At 46.3% G+C, this 16,737-nt stretch overlaps 2 protein-coding genes across 6 annotated transcripts; one reads left to right on the top strand and one right to left on the bottom strand.

Moving 5' to 3' along the window:
- Positions 1-10,867: 10,867 nt before the first annotated feature.
- On the bottom strand, positions 10,868-12,499 carry LOC119134369 (ladderlectin-like). Of its 5 annotated transcripts, none has more exons than XM_037270994.1 (7): positions 12,267-12,499; positions 12,114-12,164; positions 11,980-12,008; positions 11,803-11,881; positions 11,576-11,710; positions 11,245-11,353; positions 10,868-11,154 (listed from the first exon to the last, which is right to left on the bottom strand). In XM_037270994.1, the coding sequence occupies exons 2-7, from the start codon at positions 12,162-12,164 to the stop codon at positions 11,078-11,080; spliced, it is 480 nt and encodes a 159-aa protein (XP_037126889.1). In that variant the 5' UTR covers positions 12,267-12,499; the 3' UTR covers positions 10,868-11,077. The 5 variants fall into 5 exon arrangements, with proteins under 5 accessions (XP_037126889.1, XP_037126887.1, XP_037126886.1 ...); XM_037270992.1 differs by having other exon boundaries at positions 12,313-12,499; XM_037270991.1 differs by having other exon boundaries at positions 11,803-11,888; positions 11,987-12,008; positions 12,114-12,167; positions 12,313-12,498.
- LOC119134368 (ladderlectin-like) lies at positions 11,791-15,195 on the top strand. Its single transcript, XM_037270988.1, has 7 exons — positions 11,791-11,795; positions 14,048-14,098; positions 14,204-14,225; positions 14,324-14,409; positions 14,502-14,636; positions 14,884-14,992; positions 15,081-15,195. The coding sequence occupies exons 2-7, from the start codon at positions 14,048-14,050 to the stop codon at positions 15,155-15,157; spliced, it is 480 nt and encodes a 159-aa protein (XP_037126883.1). The 5' UTR covers positions 11,791-11,795; the 3' UTR covers positions 15,158-15,195.
- Positions 15,196-16,737: the final 1,542 nt, after the last annotated feature.

Raw genomic sequence — 16,737 nt, 5'->3', positions numbered from 1 at the left:
TCATGTTTTCAAGTTCCTTATTACTAAGCTCAAAATCGACTCGCCTCCCTCTTGTTTTCTTCTTTTTCAAAGCTGATACTGAAATCATGGACAAATTGTCATGCTGTCGTGTTTTGTGAGTTGTTTTTGTCTTGTCCTGTTCGTCGTACTGTCACTTCCTGTTTTGTTTTGGTAACTAACTCTCCTCTCGTTTCAGTTGGTGGCTCCTTCCTCTGTGCGTCAGGCTACTTGACTTCCCTGATCCCAATTGTGTGCACCTGTGTGGTTGGTCGGGGAACTTGGTCCTAATTGTCTGCACCTGTGCCCTCCCCCTTCTGTGTGTGTATATAGCCAGCGTCTTCCCCTTGTCTTGTGCCAGTGCGTCTGGTCCCGTCTTGAACACTAGCGATCGCATGAGTAACAGATATCCCCTTAGAGATCCTAGTTTAGAAGAGACCTTTTTTGTCAAGCCTGAGCTCTGTGGGTTTTTTTTTTTAGTGATGTTTTTTGCCACCGTATTTCCCTCGTTTTGAGGCGCTTTTGGTTGTTGCTGTCTCCAGCCTTGTTTTCCCTCGTTTTGAGGCGCTTTTGGTTGTTGCTGTCTCCAGCCTTGTTTTCCCTCGTTTTGAGGCGCTTTTGGTTGTTGCTGTCTCCAGCCTTGTTTTCCCTCGTTTTGAGGCGCTTTTGGTTGTTGCTGTCTCCAGCCTTGTTTTCCCTCGTTTTGAGGCGCTTTTGGTTGTTGCTGTCTCCAGCCTTGTTTTCCCTCGTTTTGAGGCGCTTTTGGTTGTTGCTGTCTCCAGCCTTGTTTTCCCTCCTTTTGAGGCGCTTTTGGTTGTTGCTGTCTCCAGCCTTGTTTTCCCTCCTTTTGAGGCGCTTTTGGTTGTTGCTGTCTCCAGCCTTGTTTTCCCTCCTTTTGAGGCGCTTTTGGTTGTTGCTGTCTCCAGCCTTGTTTTCCCTCCTTTTGAGGCGCTTTTGGTTGTTGCTGTCTCCAGCCTTGTTTTCCCTCGTTTTGAGGCGCTTTTGGTTGTTGCTGTCTCCAGCCTTGTTTTCCCTCGTTTTGAGGCGCTTTTGGTTGTTGCTGTCTCCAGCCTTGTTTTCCCTCCTTTTGAGGCGCTTTTGGTTGTTGCTGTCTCCAGCCTTGTTTTCCCTCCTTTTGAGGCGCTTTTGGTTGTTGCTGTCTCCAGCCTTGTTTTCCCTCCTTTTGAGGCGCTTTTGGTTGTTGCTGTCTCCAGCCTTGTTTTCCCTCGTTTTGAGGCGCTTTTGGTTGTTGCTGTCTCCAGCCTTGTTTTCCCTCGTTTTGAGGCGCTTTTGGTTGTTGCTGTCTCCAGCCTTGTTTTCCCTCCTTTTGAGGCGCTTTTGGTTGTTGCTGTCTCCAGCCTTGTTTTCCCTCCTTTTGAGGCGCTTTTGGTTGTTGCTGTCTCCAGCCTTTTTGACCCTCATTTTGAGGCGCTTTTGGTTGTTGCTGTCTCCAGCCTTGTTTTCCCTCCTTTTGAGGCGCTTTTGTTTTTTTCTGCTGTCTCCAGCCTGTTAGAGTAAACACCTTTTGTTGGCACTCTGCATCCGAGTCCTCTCCCTGATCCAAGTCTGACACAAATGCAACAAAATGACTCCCTGCAAAATGAGTGATGTTTGTGAGATGGATGATTTATTTCATGGAGCAGGTTCTATGAATAATTCATGTTCAGAGGGATGCAATTGATATGAACACTGCTATGCTTTTTATTTGTTACTGAGGCTGTGTAGGATGCTGGAATGTTTCATTGCAGCCCGAAAACCAAGCGACTCTTACATGACTAAATCTGCCATTAATATTCATGTGCACTCCATGCAATGATGAATTGCGCCTTTGGATACAATGGATACGTATTCATTGGAATACAAAGGATGGCACTTGATAGAAACCAAAGTACGTATTATTTCCCATTTGGAGAGGTGCCGATAACTGAATTCAAGCAGCAACTACCTGAAAAATAAAGTGACCGACCCATTGATCTTTTCTGCGGCTCACAGCCACTGGGACTTAATTACTCCACACAGGGCATTAGGTTGTGAATATTTCATCACTTTTAAATGGTCCTCATTGGTCAAGTGACTAGCATCAAATTTTAATGCTAACAGACCATCATGAAGATAAGGGAGGGTACTTGCAAAAGCATTCATTCAAACGACTGGAGCCTCATTAGACCCACGCAAAGTGCAACGTGTGTACTACATGGCTCAATGATACATGTGTGGTGGATTGGGCAATGGCACATCTTCTGATTGTGCACTCATGAATCTTTTGGGTTTTCATGGATATCATTAAGGAATGCTTTGTAATAAAGGTTTATGTCGCGTAAACGTATTGGGGGGGGGGGGCTTCAAAAGTTTTTACTATATTGTGTACTGGACCACAATGCAACGGGAGGGAGGGAAATTTGTGCGCAACTCTCACTCACTTTGGTTTGGCTGTGCACAATGTCCCCCGCCGCCCGCCCTGGCAGAGCGGGTTAGTGTAGTGTGGTGTGGTGTGGTCAGGTCAGGTCAGGTCATTCTGACGCTGGACCCTTTGCAATGCTTTGCAAGGAAAAGCACACCCATGCCTTCTAGCGGCCAACAAGAGAAACAATGTTTCAATACAATGGCCTTTCAATTTCCAAATCAGACATATATGGTTTGTACTTTACTGACCTTCGTTTATTTCTGGAACGCATCTTCAGCAGACTAACTCCCTGCTGTTTGAATCCAAGCTCTGTGTTGTTGCGTTTTTCCTCCCTTGCTGAAGCAGTGTGCTGGCTTCTACCTGCAGAGTCCTTGACTCTTGACCTCCAAATCTCTGGCGCCAGCTCTGTCAGCAACTCACTACACTTTCCATTAAGGCAAAGTGCAATTCCAACATTTGGAACCTCTTGGAGCACTTCAATTGCTGAGAGTGAAACGTCTTAGTTCAAGGATTTGCACATTACAACGATCAATCCATATCAAATAAATCCATGTCAATCATGAATGACATTGAGTGTTTACATTCTATTTCATCAATGACGCATTCATTGTAGACATGGTAAACAGGAGAGAGCTTCTTTCCACGTACATACATACATACATACAAGCTGTCGCTGCGATCGGACGGTGGCTGCGCTGTCATGGGACCGACCGCAACAAAGGTTGGAAAATAGCGCTCTTTCATGTCAAATGACGCAAAAACTTGCAGAATGATGCATGGAGAACGTTTGGCAGGCAGGCAGCCAGTCAAGTGCACCAATAGTGAACTTGATCGAAAAATACAATTGAGTCGCTGCTGTGTAGTCAAATGTTTCTGTGAGGTCAACTGAAACTTGACCATTTCAAATAGCACATCACCAGTCCATTCATCGCACTTCAATTTGTTCCTTGTTGCGTCCAAACCAATAAGATGTCATTATCGCCACTCGGTCTGTCAACGGTGCTCACAAGTCGCTTGGCTGTGCGTCAACGAATGGAAGCGACGTGTGCTATTAGTGGCGAGAGCAAGACACAACAAATGAACGGACAGAGCTTTGATACTGTAGCCCCTGTCTGCTCCTGTCTGCCCCTGGCTGCCCCTTGGCTGCCCCTTGGCTGCCCCTTGGCTGCCCCTGGCTGCCCCTGGCTGCCCCTGACAAGGCCAAACACAAGTCAGTCGTTACAGAGCCACTGCGCATGCAAGTTTGGACTTGACGCAGCGAGCTTGGATTGATTGGCTTTAGTTTCTGTAAATTGGAAGGAACTGACTCCCCTCACACACAAGCAGGTGGGCTGTGTCTGATGAAATGCTTGAGCCTCTGTCAGCGGAGCACAAGTGCTGTCACCCCTCCCCTCCTCCGGTCCTGCCGTCGTCCTGTCCCCAGGCTTCGCGGCTCGGCTGAACGCTTACGGATGTTTTGGCTGAGGATTCTTCGGGCTCACCGCCAGAAAGAAAAAAGCCGATCACCTATTTCCCTTTGGACTCGGATTGATCTTAACAGTGATTCAAAATGGACTCATTTGTAACATTTCGAAACTGTGATGGTCCTTGGGGAATTTTATGTTTAGGCTCCATTTTTCAAAACTGAAACTTCCTTCATCAAAGGGAATGTATATAGATACGTATATACACCTAAAAAGATATACATTCGTTTTTTATATACGCACACACAGACGTAGACTGGCTGGCACCCGGTGCCTGCGCGGCCCCCGGGATTCATGTTTGCGCCCGTGTGCCGAAACATGCTGTACTCTTCCACATAATTGTACCATGGTTGCCTTTTCTTTGGCTCGGTCGGCTTTTCAGAGTTCTTCTCATGCTCACGCCGAAAGAATGACTGACATTTTCCGTACCATGAGTCCCAGTATGTTCAATGACTTCATCATTGCGTTTTGGCCCCACTTTGGCTCGCTGCCTCGTGGTCCAGCGGGCCTCGTGGGCTGGCCGGCCGGCCCGGCCGTGCGGCGAGAAGGCTCTCTGCTCAAGCGTTTAAAGACGTGTGCGTGTGTCCCCCCCCCACTAACCCTAACCCCCCTTTTAGCATCCGTGACACACATCTGATTTATTCTTGGAACAAAGGCATATTGATTTCATCCTCCCAAAAAACATCTATCTATCTATATTTGAGATGTCGTATACGGCAATGACGTGAGCAGTGTGTTCAACCTGGAAACACAACAACAGATTAAAAGGTGAGAGTTCAGTCAAGAAGCGTGTCTTTTTGTTTTCTCTCATTTCTAAGAGGTCAAAGGTCCGCTCTAATTGTCTTAATGGACTGTCCCGACCGACTAACAACAAGCAGATCACATGCCGGCCAGCTAGGATCGGAGACACAGCAAAAGCCAAGAGGTAGTAGCACAAGTCGCTACGACTGCAAAGTGCGAGTAGAGGCATGATATTCCCCCCAAGCAATATGAAAATGTTTTCACTCAAAATGTTGCATTCATTTCTTTTCACCACATCGCTCATGTCCAATCCAATATGACCTTAATGCTGTCCAGATGTCATCGCTGCGTTGGAGCAAGTCTAGCTCAGTCTTCAACAAGCTCATACTCGTAGCTTTCATTGACTACCTAAAGTCGAGTTACTGTTAACTGTGTGTGTGAACTTTGCTTTCCATGTCATAAATAAGTGTAACTGTGACAGACAAGCAGTAAAGAGCTTCCGAGCAGCTCCAGGAAGCTGCAGAAGCACCCTAACCCCAAACTTGACCTGGAAAATACACTCCGCACTGTGTCTGGCTTTTATATGTGGAAATGAGAGGCATCGGAGCCGCCGTGATAAGCAGACACGGAATGGCCTAACGGAAGACGTGCTGCATGCTCAGCTATCTTGAAGGGGGTGTGCTGCTTTTGTTTACATTGTCTTCAGCTGTCAGAGCCAACAACAATTTGCCACTGATGGCGCGCCGCCATCTCCTCCGCCGTCTTGATCCACACAATTCTAAGCTCAAAGTACATTGAAGAAGGAAAATTCACGGGGCGTCGTCACTCTCCAGCAGGCCGCAGCTCTCATTTAAGTGAACGGGACCACGGGCTGAAATGTACATTCTCTCATTCTTTTTTTTGGGGGGGGGGGGCATTTGCCATATGGTGAGATTTGGGCCCAGCCGAGAGCCCTCCCTCCTTCAAATGAAGCGCTCCGGGAAGCGCCGCAAAGACAGTTGTCTCGCTGTTGACTTTTTATGTCGCACTTGGCGGCGCCAATGCACTAGAGACTCCGACTCTTAAAATGAAAGTAACCAGACAACATTAGTGCGGTTCATGCGGCTTTCCATATTGGCCGATTTAATATTATCGGGCCGATAATTATCAGATGGATAATTTCATCTCTAAGGAAAAAATACAATTTGTTAACAGAAAACAAAACTACAATTGCAGACTTTTAAAATGACTTTCAAAAGCACAGGTAAAAAAAATGGTATGCTTGTTGAACTGGAAAGGACAATTTCATTCAATGCAGTTCTAACTTAGGTATTGGTCCTCTCAGCCAGCCTGCTACCCTGCTAGCCTGCCTGCCTGCTAGCCTGCCTGCCTGCCTGCCTGCCTGCCTGGCTGCCTGGCTGCCTGGCTGCCTGGCTGCCTGGCTGCCTGCCTGCCTGCCTGCCTGCCTGCCTGCCTGCCTGCCTGCCTGCCTGCCTGCCTGCCTGCCTGCCTGCCTGCCTGCCTGCCTGCCTGCCTGCCAGGTGTACGCAAGCCCTGTCAGCGTCTCCATGTCAGCAGAGAACCCGCACATGCGCCTAACCACTGTCATTTTACAATGACCTGGTCTAAACTTTCACTCAACAAGCGAGGCAAACATTGACGCATCAATCTAACAGCAATTACAAACGGCTCCACGCCAAGCGCCCCCCAGTCGCCGTGACAATCTGGATGATTGATCACCGGCGCCACCGACTCGCTAACCTGATCAGGCAAATTACCGTGCCGACCGCCAGGGCCATCTGAGTCCCAGACTCAAAATTAAATCCACTGAGCTCATCACCTCAATGCAGTGACATGCTTTCTCACACGCTACATGTCCTCCCTCTCTCCACACTTCATCCTCACAACCCCCTCACCTTTTTCTCCAAAAGAGGGAGAGCCACTAAACAGGGCCTCTGGGGGACCGTAGCCCCGAGTGACAGCCATGCTGGAGGAACATGAAGACAAATTAATGTACTAAAGACTTAATGATCCTGCACCCACAGAGGACGAGAGATGGGAGGTGGGAATGTTGTTTACTTTATTAGTTTACAGCAGATTAATGGGGATAATCATTTAAGTGATGGAGATGGATTACCCTCTCAAAGCCGGACACACACACAAACACACGCGCACGTGCACACGCACACACACACACACACACACACACACACACACACACACACACACACACACACACACACACACACACACACACAGACACTTCCTCAATATAACAGAACTGAATAGTGTGTTGTGGTGTTGGTATGTCTGGCCTTCCATCGCAGTCATTTTAAATGTACTCACTTTGGTTTGGCTATGCATGATGTCCCCCGCCCCGCTCCGCCCCGGCCGGGTTAGTGTAGTGTGCTATTTCTAAAGGTGGATGGACATTTTGCATTGTTTGATTCAAGAAAAAGCACTCTTCTAATTGACTTGCAATACACCCACGCCCTCTAGCGGCCAACAAGAAACACACGAATGCATATACCGTTTCTACTTGGCGGATTTTCGTTTTCCGCGGGTGGTTCTGGAACGCATCTCCCGCGAAAAAACAGGGGGTGACTGTACTATAAATAATTTGAGCCTTGCAGACACTATACTGTTGAGACAAACAACCAATCACACTCACACTGAGTATGAACTGAAACCACCGTGCCTGTACAGAATTGAGGTGAGTGAACCACTCCAATGAGTGAGTGGCCTACTATTCTATTCTATTCTATTCTATTCTATTCTATTCTATTCTATTGTAATATGAACTCAATGGAGACGGCAACTAAATAATTCAACATTGTCTGATGTCATTTATTGTATTAGGTTCTAATATACGTATTTTCTGAGCACATGATCTGCAGGCACTTCAAGACTGAGGAACACTTGCACATTGTAATGAGTGTCCACTCGCAAAAAGTAGCTCTATCAAGAAATTCTGCTTTTGCCAATACAACAATGCTATTTGTTTTGCTTGACTGTCAGTGTGGTATTCACTACCCTGTATACAGTACGCACAATGCAGTGAAGTGGTACTGGACAACGGTTTTCCATCATCATACTGAGAGCTGTGGCTAATATTTTGACAATCCAAATAGCATAGCCTACTGTCGAGAACTAAGATCAAATATGAAAACATCTGATCCAGTTTTACTCTTGTTAAGCTACGGATTTTAGTTATTGATCTGACTCCAAATTGCGATCAACACTTAACACATGAATCGTTATGTCCTAATCCACACACTGGTACACCTAACAATTTTGCGAGTTCGTTCTGTCAAAGAGAAGACCAGTAGATTTGTCAATTAGGCCGAATTTACCAATTGTTTAATCCTGACAAAGCAAGCTAATACAGGCAGGCGCCTGGGTCCCCCGGGTCCCTCACACACTAAAGCTCGTGTGTTCTTGTGACCATCAAGAGACAACACATTCTTCCGGGTTGCCCAGTTTTAAAGAAACACAATATGAATATTCAAGCATGCAAAATATTGTGCGGCGATTGGTCGATGGTCATCTCCTCCTCGTTTAGGTGTTTTCCGCTGCTCAGCGCAGGTGTCTGGACCACCAAGACGAGTTGTTATTCGCGTTCCTCACCGGCCTTGAGATGTCCTCCCTGTCTGGACATCCTGTTCCACAATACTTTGTAGAAAACAAGTTCATGTAGCCTGCACATTCCTTTCCACTTATTATGTGACCACACGAGTACACTACCACTGAAAATTATGTTGATATGATTATAAGTCTAGCGCCGCCTTAATAAAATATGTTTGCAAACTGCCGAAAGCACATTTCCCTTTACTCTATATTGTAATTGTATTGTAAAGTACACGAACAAAATGAATGAGTGTTGACCGTGTCAATCCAAGATCTAATCTATTATTGTCAGAAATGTTGATGCAGCGTTTGCTTTGATATTATACTGTAATCACACTAAACAATACACCTAATGGTGTGACCACATATAAAATAGAGGTTAAGCACAATAACATACGTATAGGCACAAAAGCCACCGCCTGCCTGGCTGCCTGGCTGCCTGCCTGCCTGCCTGCCTGGCTGCCTGCCTGCCTGCCTGCCTGCCTGCCTGCGTGGCTGCCTGCCTGCGTGGCTGCCTGCCTGGCTGCCTGCCTGCCTGCCTGCCTGCCTGCCTGCCTGCCTGCCTGCCTGCGTGGCTGCCTGCCTGCGTGGCTGCCTGCCTGCCTGCCTGCCTGCCTGCCTGCCTCAGACTCAAATCCATTCATCTAAACAGAAAGACACAACAGCTAACTTACACCAAGGGCTTTAATGACTGTCCGCTCTTTTCATTTCCTTTCTCCTGCCCACCACAAGATCGATTTCAGTGTCACACTGCCTGACAGATTGAGACAGAGCATTATGCGCGCGCACACACGCGCGCATACAGGCGCGCGCACACGCACGCACACACGCACACAGCGGTGGATGGAGATCACGTAAAGCAACTCTCTTCCGTAATACATTTCATGCAGATTGCGTCAATGATTTGCTACAAATCTCAATCAAGAAATAGTTCAGTTTGATATGTTTTCAAGCGGTTGTCTTTTTTTCCTAATAGTAACGGAAAAGCCATGTCTAAGAATACAAACTGTCAGAGTTGGGGGGAAGTTATCCTACAATCTTTTTTTTTGCAAACCGGCAAGGTGAACAAAGGAAGTAGTATTTTCTCATCTCTAACTTGTTGAGTCACATACGGCGGTGAGCATACTCCCTCTAGTGGTTGAGCAGTATAATGCGAGCACAAACAGAAGTGAAAGTGAGAGAAGAGATAAGCGGGAGGGGAGGGGAGGGGAGGGAGCGGCTGTCATCACTCATATATTTTTATCTGTGTTGTGAGAGCGACAAAGACTCGAAAGTGAGCCTTATCTGCAACGCCATCTCTATTTATTAAGTGCAGTTTGAGCCCTTTCCCCCATGACTTAAAATATCTATCGCAAGCAAAGATGGACTGTTTGTATTTTCACCAATACAAAAAAGTGTCACGACTCGTCCCCGGTTGCTTTATGATGTGTCTAGGTTGCCATGGTTTGTGTTGGCGTCGCCCCTCCCCTCCCCTCCCCTCCCCTCCCCTCCTGTGTGCCCATGATCAGTGTGATCATTCTCACCTGCCTCTCGTTACCTGTCTGGTATTTAAGTCCTGTCTGCCCCTCGCCTCCCTCCCCCCCCCCCCCCTCCCCTTCCCCTCCCCTCCCCTGTCGGGTCGTTGCTGTCTTTTTGTCTCGCGTCTTTGTCGGTCAGTCCTGTTGTTGCTTTTGTCGTCAGGTCGTTCTGTTAGTTTGTCCGTCTGTTCCCCTTCATCCTCCCGTCCAACTACCTTTTCCCTCAGTAAACCAAGCTGGTCCAAGCTGCTCCATTCCGATCCGTGACAAAAAGAAGATATCTTTCTTAGTTGCTTAGATGTTCTCGGATTTGTCAACAATTTTGTCGGCTGGGTTTTTGCGAGAGGAAAAAAGAAAAGACTTCTTTTCTTTATACGCAATGTATTCTGGGCATTTAAGTGTGAAATGAATAGTGTGTCTCATGCAGCATCACGTTTATATTTGCGAGTTTGTCGAATACAAGTTTTAGACGATTGAAATGTGAAAATTGCCGAGCGAAAAATGGGACAGGCGATTTAATGAAAAGAGCCATTTGTGAGCAGATGGTAAAGGTTTTACACAGCAAGTTGACGTAACATGCATAAAACGTGTCATAATTACCAACTAGCAAAAATAATTCTGTGATTGGGGGGGGGGGATCAGCTTTGGATTTTCCTGATTAAAGAGCACTTGTAAAATTGAAATGAAAAGGACATCACTGAGGTTTTTCACACCTACAAGCATATTTAGGTCAGTTGATTTGGCAACAAGGCATGGAAGTAGACTATAGTCACTACACTACAGTGGCGGCTCGTCCCTCCCTCCCTCCCTACCGAGCTCGCCTGCACCTTTTGCAATTAAAACGGTGCCGCGTTGGGTTGGGGGTTAGAACAGAGATCAATGTCTTTTTTCCTTCTTCTTTCATGCATAGTAGGGATGCATACCGTGGACCGCTACTCGTTGCTACCGCTACCAAATTGGCTCGGCACCATAGCACCGTGAAGGTTGGATACAAACGAGACGGCTAACGCTAGCTTGTTTACCAGGCCGGCCAGCGGCGATGAATGACGACTTCATTCGAATCATTCAGTAGGACTACTTTTGTATGAGCCTGCTGCTGACACACTTGCAACGCTAATAAAGACAAGCATTGAAGACAATGAATATAGAATGATTTTATTGTTGTTTGATTGATTGTCTTGAAGAATCACAAATGCGCCACAGTCTATCCCTAACACCTGATTGGATGCAAAGAAATGAAAGGCAGTCCATGACAGCTGCTACCTACTGCAAAATGATACACGGAGTTCATCATTTGATAGCATTTCCGAGAACGATTGAACAGTTGATTGTCTGCAGAGTGATAATGCTTAAAAGTGATTCTGATCTTTTGCACACACGAAGGGTTGTCGACGACCACAGCCGCGATCATTCCACTGATCGTTATCTGTAGGAAGACAAAAGAGAAGACAAATTCTTTTCTTGTCCATTCCCTTCATGGCGGTTGGTGTTCGCTCGCCCTTCCTCATGTACCTACTTGGGAAGTTGATCTCGACACAGTCTTGATTGTTGTTCATGGTTGGCCTGCCAGGAGCCCAGTCGAAGAAATCCACCGCTGAGCCATCCGTCCATAAATAATCTCCATCCTGATAGACGACGTTACATTTTTTGCTTTTCAAAAAATGACAGTTTCACTTCCAGGGAAGCTGAATGAATGTCTGAATGAATGAATGAATGAATGTCTGAACGAACGAATGAATGAATGAATGTCTGAACGAACGAATGAATGAATGAATGAATGAATGAATGTCAGAACGGCCAATGGACTGACATCAGCTTGTTGAAAAAACCAAAAGCTTGGACGTTACCACGATCCGGTCATATAGTCCAATCCAAGTCCGCGCAAAAGAGCCAGCCCCTGCCAGAATCATGTGGCGGACTACTTCATTTTCAAGTTGACTGTGGATGGAAACCAGGTTTCCGCCGAGAATGTTGCAGACAGTCTAAGGGTGGAAAAAGCAAATTACAAGATGAACAGAAGCCAAAAGAAAAAAAGCCCATCTAGTTTTCATTTCTGCGTCAGCAAAGGTTGTACCTCCGCAAGTCGGAAATTTAATGACTCGTTTTGGAAGATGAAACAGCGGGTGTCCAACTTAGTCCAGCCGGCAGGGCAACGAGGTCCTGCCACATATTTGACAATCAAAAGCAGTTCAGAGAGTTAAGGAGCCAACGGCAAGATGCCTTGTTGTTCGCAAGCGCTATTCCAGACGGTTAGCGACCTTTTTGGATGGAAGCGGCCCACTGTGAGAAAGGAACAAAAGAGTCAATCCTTTTTCACAAATATGGATGGAACAACTGGCAGTCAAATAGGGTGAGCGCAAGCCACCCAGACATTGTTCAACTTACACTTCCACTGATGCCGCCACACAAGAGTAACACGCCAAGGGCAAACTGCATCTGTCAAATGAAAGAGAAAAGCATTTTGTGTTCAATTGAATGTCGACTTTGCCAATATCAAAGAGGTTTGGGTGCCATTTGATGATGAACAAGCCTTGTTACCTTTGCTGCCTTTGCTGAGGGATCTGAATGAAAGAGCGCAACTTACCTTTTTATACAAATGAATGACAGCCAGTTATTTTTATGAAGTGGTCACGCACGCTGGAATCAATGTTGCTTACAGTTGGCACTTTGTGTAATGAATGTAGTAATTACAGAGACGTACCTTTCCAGTACAATAACGCAAACAGGTAAACGTGTGATCAAGTCAGAACTGGGACAGCAGCCATCGTGTCAATCATTCGTCAGTTTGTAATTAAGCCCATTCCAGATCGACGAGCCAGAAGCAGCCATCGTGTCAGTCATTCGTCAATCATTCACACCATTGGGGATGGGCAAGTTAGCACAATTCAAGTCCATTGGTTTGTGCCTGGTATGGTGGAGGCTATAATTGGTCCAAAAGCAACATTTACCTTTTGATGCTGTCTCTGGGACTGCTTCCAAGCTGGATTGATTCCACGCCCCGCCCAGCTCGTACCACCCAGAAGCAATCATTTGAACCTGTCACACAAGAGTGCATGGAAGAAAACCAAAACAAATGAATGTGAATCTGAAAGATCTCCAATTTTGAAAAAACATATGCAAGTGAAAAGAAATAGATCATTCCAAATAATGACCAAAACAAAGCCGACATACTTGCGCTTCAAAGAAGCCAGATGTTGGCCAAGGACCAGCAATATCTAAAAATCAGAACATGCTCTGTTAGAGTGGTGCTCACTCTAACTTATTTTGCAAGAACCACACGGAGACAGTATGCCCTTTTGAAGCATTTGCACTGTAAACCCTAACATGCTCTTTTAGCCACGTCAATGCAATTCAATTTGTAGGTCCTCCAAACTGAATAAGATCTGAAATTCAGCAATATATGTATCAATTTGTAGCAAGTGATGGGAAATGGCCACCCTATAGTCCAGCAACCTGCTGGAAGCGACGCAGCGCCAACATATACCAGTCAGCCCATTATTAGGACGTCTGTATTTATTGAAGTGGTGAAAGCCAAAGGGTGAAAGTTGCGTTTGCGGAGTGACTGCGGTGCTAGAGCGTTGCGGGCTGTCCCTTCAATCCTCATGGTCCAAGTGTCCCAGAGCAAGACGCTGGCTGAACCCTCCTCCGCTGGCAGGCAGGCAGGCAGCCACGCAGGCAGCCAGGAAGGCAGGCAGCCACGCAGCCAGGAAGGCAGGCAGGCAGCCACACAGCCAGGAAGGCAGGCAGGCACCCACGCAGCCACACAGCCAGCCAGCCAGGCAGGCAGGCAGGCAGCCAGGCAGGCAGCCATGCAGGCAGCCACGCAGGCAGGCAGCCATGCAGCCATGCAGGCAGCCACGCAGGCAGGCAGCCAGCCACGTAGGCAGGCAGCCACGCAGGCAGCCACGCAGGCAGGCTGAGCTCAGATGTACATAACTCACTTTACATATTGACTTGTGGCCCTGAGGCAAAGTTAGTGAACTGCACACACACGCATGCACGCACGCATATAAAAAGGCATCCAAGTTGAAATTGGGACTCAGCTGAACACAGTCCTGCCGTGTGGGAAGACACCAAAGAAAACTGCAGCACGCCAAGACAAAGTCTGACCACCTTTACGGATTACAAAACATGAGCTTCGAAGTTAAGGTCAGGCCAAGATTGAAAAGCCGCTAGTCGCGCTCTTTGCTTCAGATTGCTCAGCACAAGCAGCAGATGGAACGAGGCTTGTTCATCATCAAATGGCACCCAAACCTCTTTGATATTGGCAAAGTCGACATTCAATTGAACACAAAATGCTTTTCTCTTTTATTTGACAGATGCAGTTTGCCCTTGGCGTGTTACTCTTGTGTGGCGGCATCAGTGGAAGTGTAAGTTGAACAATGTCTGGGTGGCTTGCGCTCACCCTATTTGACTGCCGGTTGTTCCATCCATATTTGTGAAAAAGGATTGACTCTTTTGTTCCTTTCTCACAGTGGGCCGCTTCCGTCCAAAAAGGTCGGTAACCGTCTGGAATAGCGTTTGCGAACAACAAGGCATCTTGCCGTTGGCTCCTTAACTCTCTGAACTGCTTTTGATTGTCAAATATGTGGCAGGACCTCGTTGCCCTGCCGGCTGGACTAAGTTGGACACCCGCTGTTTCATCTTCCAAAACGAGCCATTAAATTTCCGACTTGCGGAGGTACAACCTTTGCTGACGCAGAAATGAAAACTAGATGGGCTTTTTTTCTTTTGGCTTCTGTTCATCTTGTAATTTGCTTTTTCCACCCTTAGACTGTCTGCAACATTCTCGGCGGAAACCTGGTTTCCATCCACAGTCAACTTGAAAATGAAGTAGTCCGCCACGTGATTCTGGCAGGGGCTGGCTCTTTTGCGCGGACTTGGATTGGACTATATGACCGGATCGTGGTAACGTCCAAGCTTTTGGTTTTTTCAACAAGCTGATGTCAGTCCATTGGGCCGTTCCGACATTCATTCGTTCATTCGTTCGTTCATTCGTTCATTCATTCGTTCCTTCGTTCGTTCATTCGTTCATTCGTTCATTCGTTCATTCATACATTCATTCATTCGTTCATTCATTCAGACATTCATTCAGCTTCCCTGGAAGTGAAAGGGTCATTTTTTGAAGAGCAAAAAATGTAACATCCTCTTTCAGGATGGAGATTATTTATGGACGGATGGCTCAGCGGTGGATTTCTTCGACTGGGGTCCTGGCAGGCCAACCATGAACAACAATCAAGACTGTGTCGAGATCAACTTCCCAAGTAGGTACATGAGGAAGGGCGAGCGAACCAACCGCCATGAAAGGAATGGACAAGAAAAGAATGTGTCTTCTCTTTTGTCTTCCTACAGATAACGATCAGTGGAATGATCGCAACTGTCGTGGTCGACTACCCTTCGTGTGTGCAAAAGATCAGAATCACTTTTAAGATACAATTCTTGCTCTGCAATGTCAATGGTTTGGAAATGCTATCAAATGCAAATCATTTTGAAGAGGGGAGCAGCTGTGATTGACTGCCTTTGGGATTTTTGCATACAATCAGGTGTAAGGGTTAGATAATGTGCTTTTTGCTTCCATAGCACTGATGATCATTGGAGCGTTTGTGAACACAGTAAATGAAACAAGAAACTCTTTCTAGATTCATTCTTTAGAATGCTTAGCAAGTCTGTTTGAGCCTATCCTGTTTGACCTGACCAGAGCAGAGCAAAATAAAACAATGTGCGTTCACTCTCTAATAGTGATGTGCATTCCAGTTCTTTTAGGTGAACTGAATCTTTAGAATCAGTTCACTCAAACGATTCGTTCAAACGAATCAGCTGGCGCTGCTGATTGGTCTTCACGAGTGAATGAGTGAGTGACAGACAGCATTGCTGCTCTGCCATTGCCAGCCGACACACTTTATGCCGACATTGATGTTTTCATTTTGTTTTTGTTGGCTTGTAGTTGATGGTGTTATTATATATCGAATGTGTTAGTGTTTGAATAAAAGGTTGAAAAAAAAAACGTTATGCCGACATTTGTTAATTTTGGGGACACCAGCTCATATAACAACGTAAAACACATATACATATTGTCATATAAAGCAGTGAACCAAATGTCTGATTTTTATGTTTTTATTGGCGAATATAAAAACAAGGACCAGACAAGTTATAACTTGTCACTTGTCCGCCCGCCCGCCCACCTGCCTTCAGCATGTAGACACACCTATGTTGAAGAATGTGTTGGTGAAGGCGTAGCAGATTGACAGTAGCTAAACAATGGACTGTACATTGTTTTAGCAGGTGTGTGTGAGTGTGTCATTAGTTTGGAAATGCTTGGAACTCATTTGGCCCTTAGCGTCTCCATTGACGTGCCCGTGAGAAGGTGGCCCAAATTCTACACCGAGCTCCAGAGAAAGCAAGTGGCCCGCAGTTTAAATAGGGGAGCTGATGAGTGCCCATTATGTGGCCGTTACGTGCCGAGCGTGACAGGACGGGAGGGGCCAGAGCAGAGAGACAAAACCCACTTTTGAATTCCTGATATTTGATTCAAGTAATAGGCAGGCTTGCAAAATGCGTGCAAGAGTCAACAATATATGGCCACTGAACGAAAATGCTTGAGCAAAATCCCCCAAATGCTTGGCCAAAATAAATGGCAGCATTTCATACAAAAAGAGTTTGGCCTGTTTAGGACGCACTCTCCCCGACAGGAAGGAGATGCTCTATGGACAAGTGCATACAAATCCCGATTGAGCTCCATTTTCAAGGCAGCTCACATGAACAACATAAAATGGGCTATTGTCGCATACGCTGCCCAAAGTCTGCCGGCCAGATGATCTTCACCATTTTTTTCAGTTGAAGACTAATTGGGAGATTTTCTTTTAAATGTGAACAAACGCTTCTTTTCATTGTGAATTAGTTGAGGTCAAGTCCAAGCGAACTCAAGGATCAGTCTGAGAAGAACACACACACTACTCTCCTTCATTGCAAGTGGACAGAAAAAAAAAGACCATTTGCACATGACTGCGAT

Source organism: Syngnathus acus, chromosome 15, assembly GCF_901709675.1.
Source record: "Syngnathus acus chromosome 15, fSynAcu1.2, whole genome shotgun sequence".
In the NCBI taxonomy this organism is placed as follows: Eukaryota; Metazoa; Chordata; class Actinopteri; order Syngnathiformes; family Syngnathidae; genus Syngnathus; species Syngnathus acus.
Note: the sequence above shows the minus strand (reverse complement) of the source record. Positions and strands in the feature narration are given on the sequence as shown.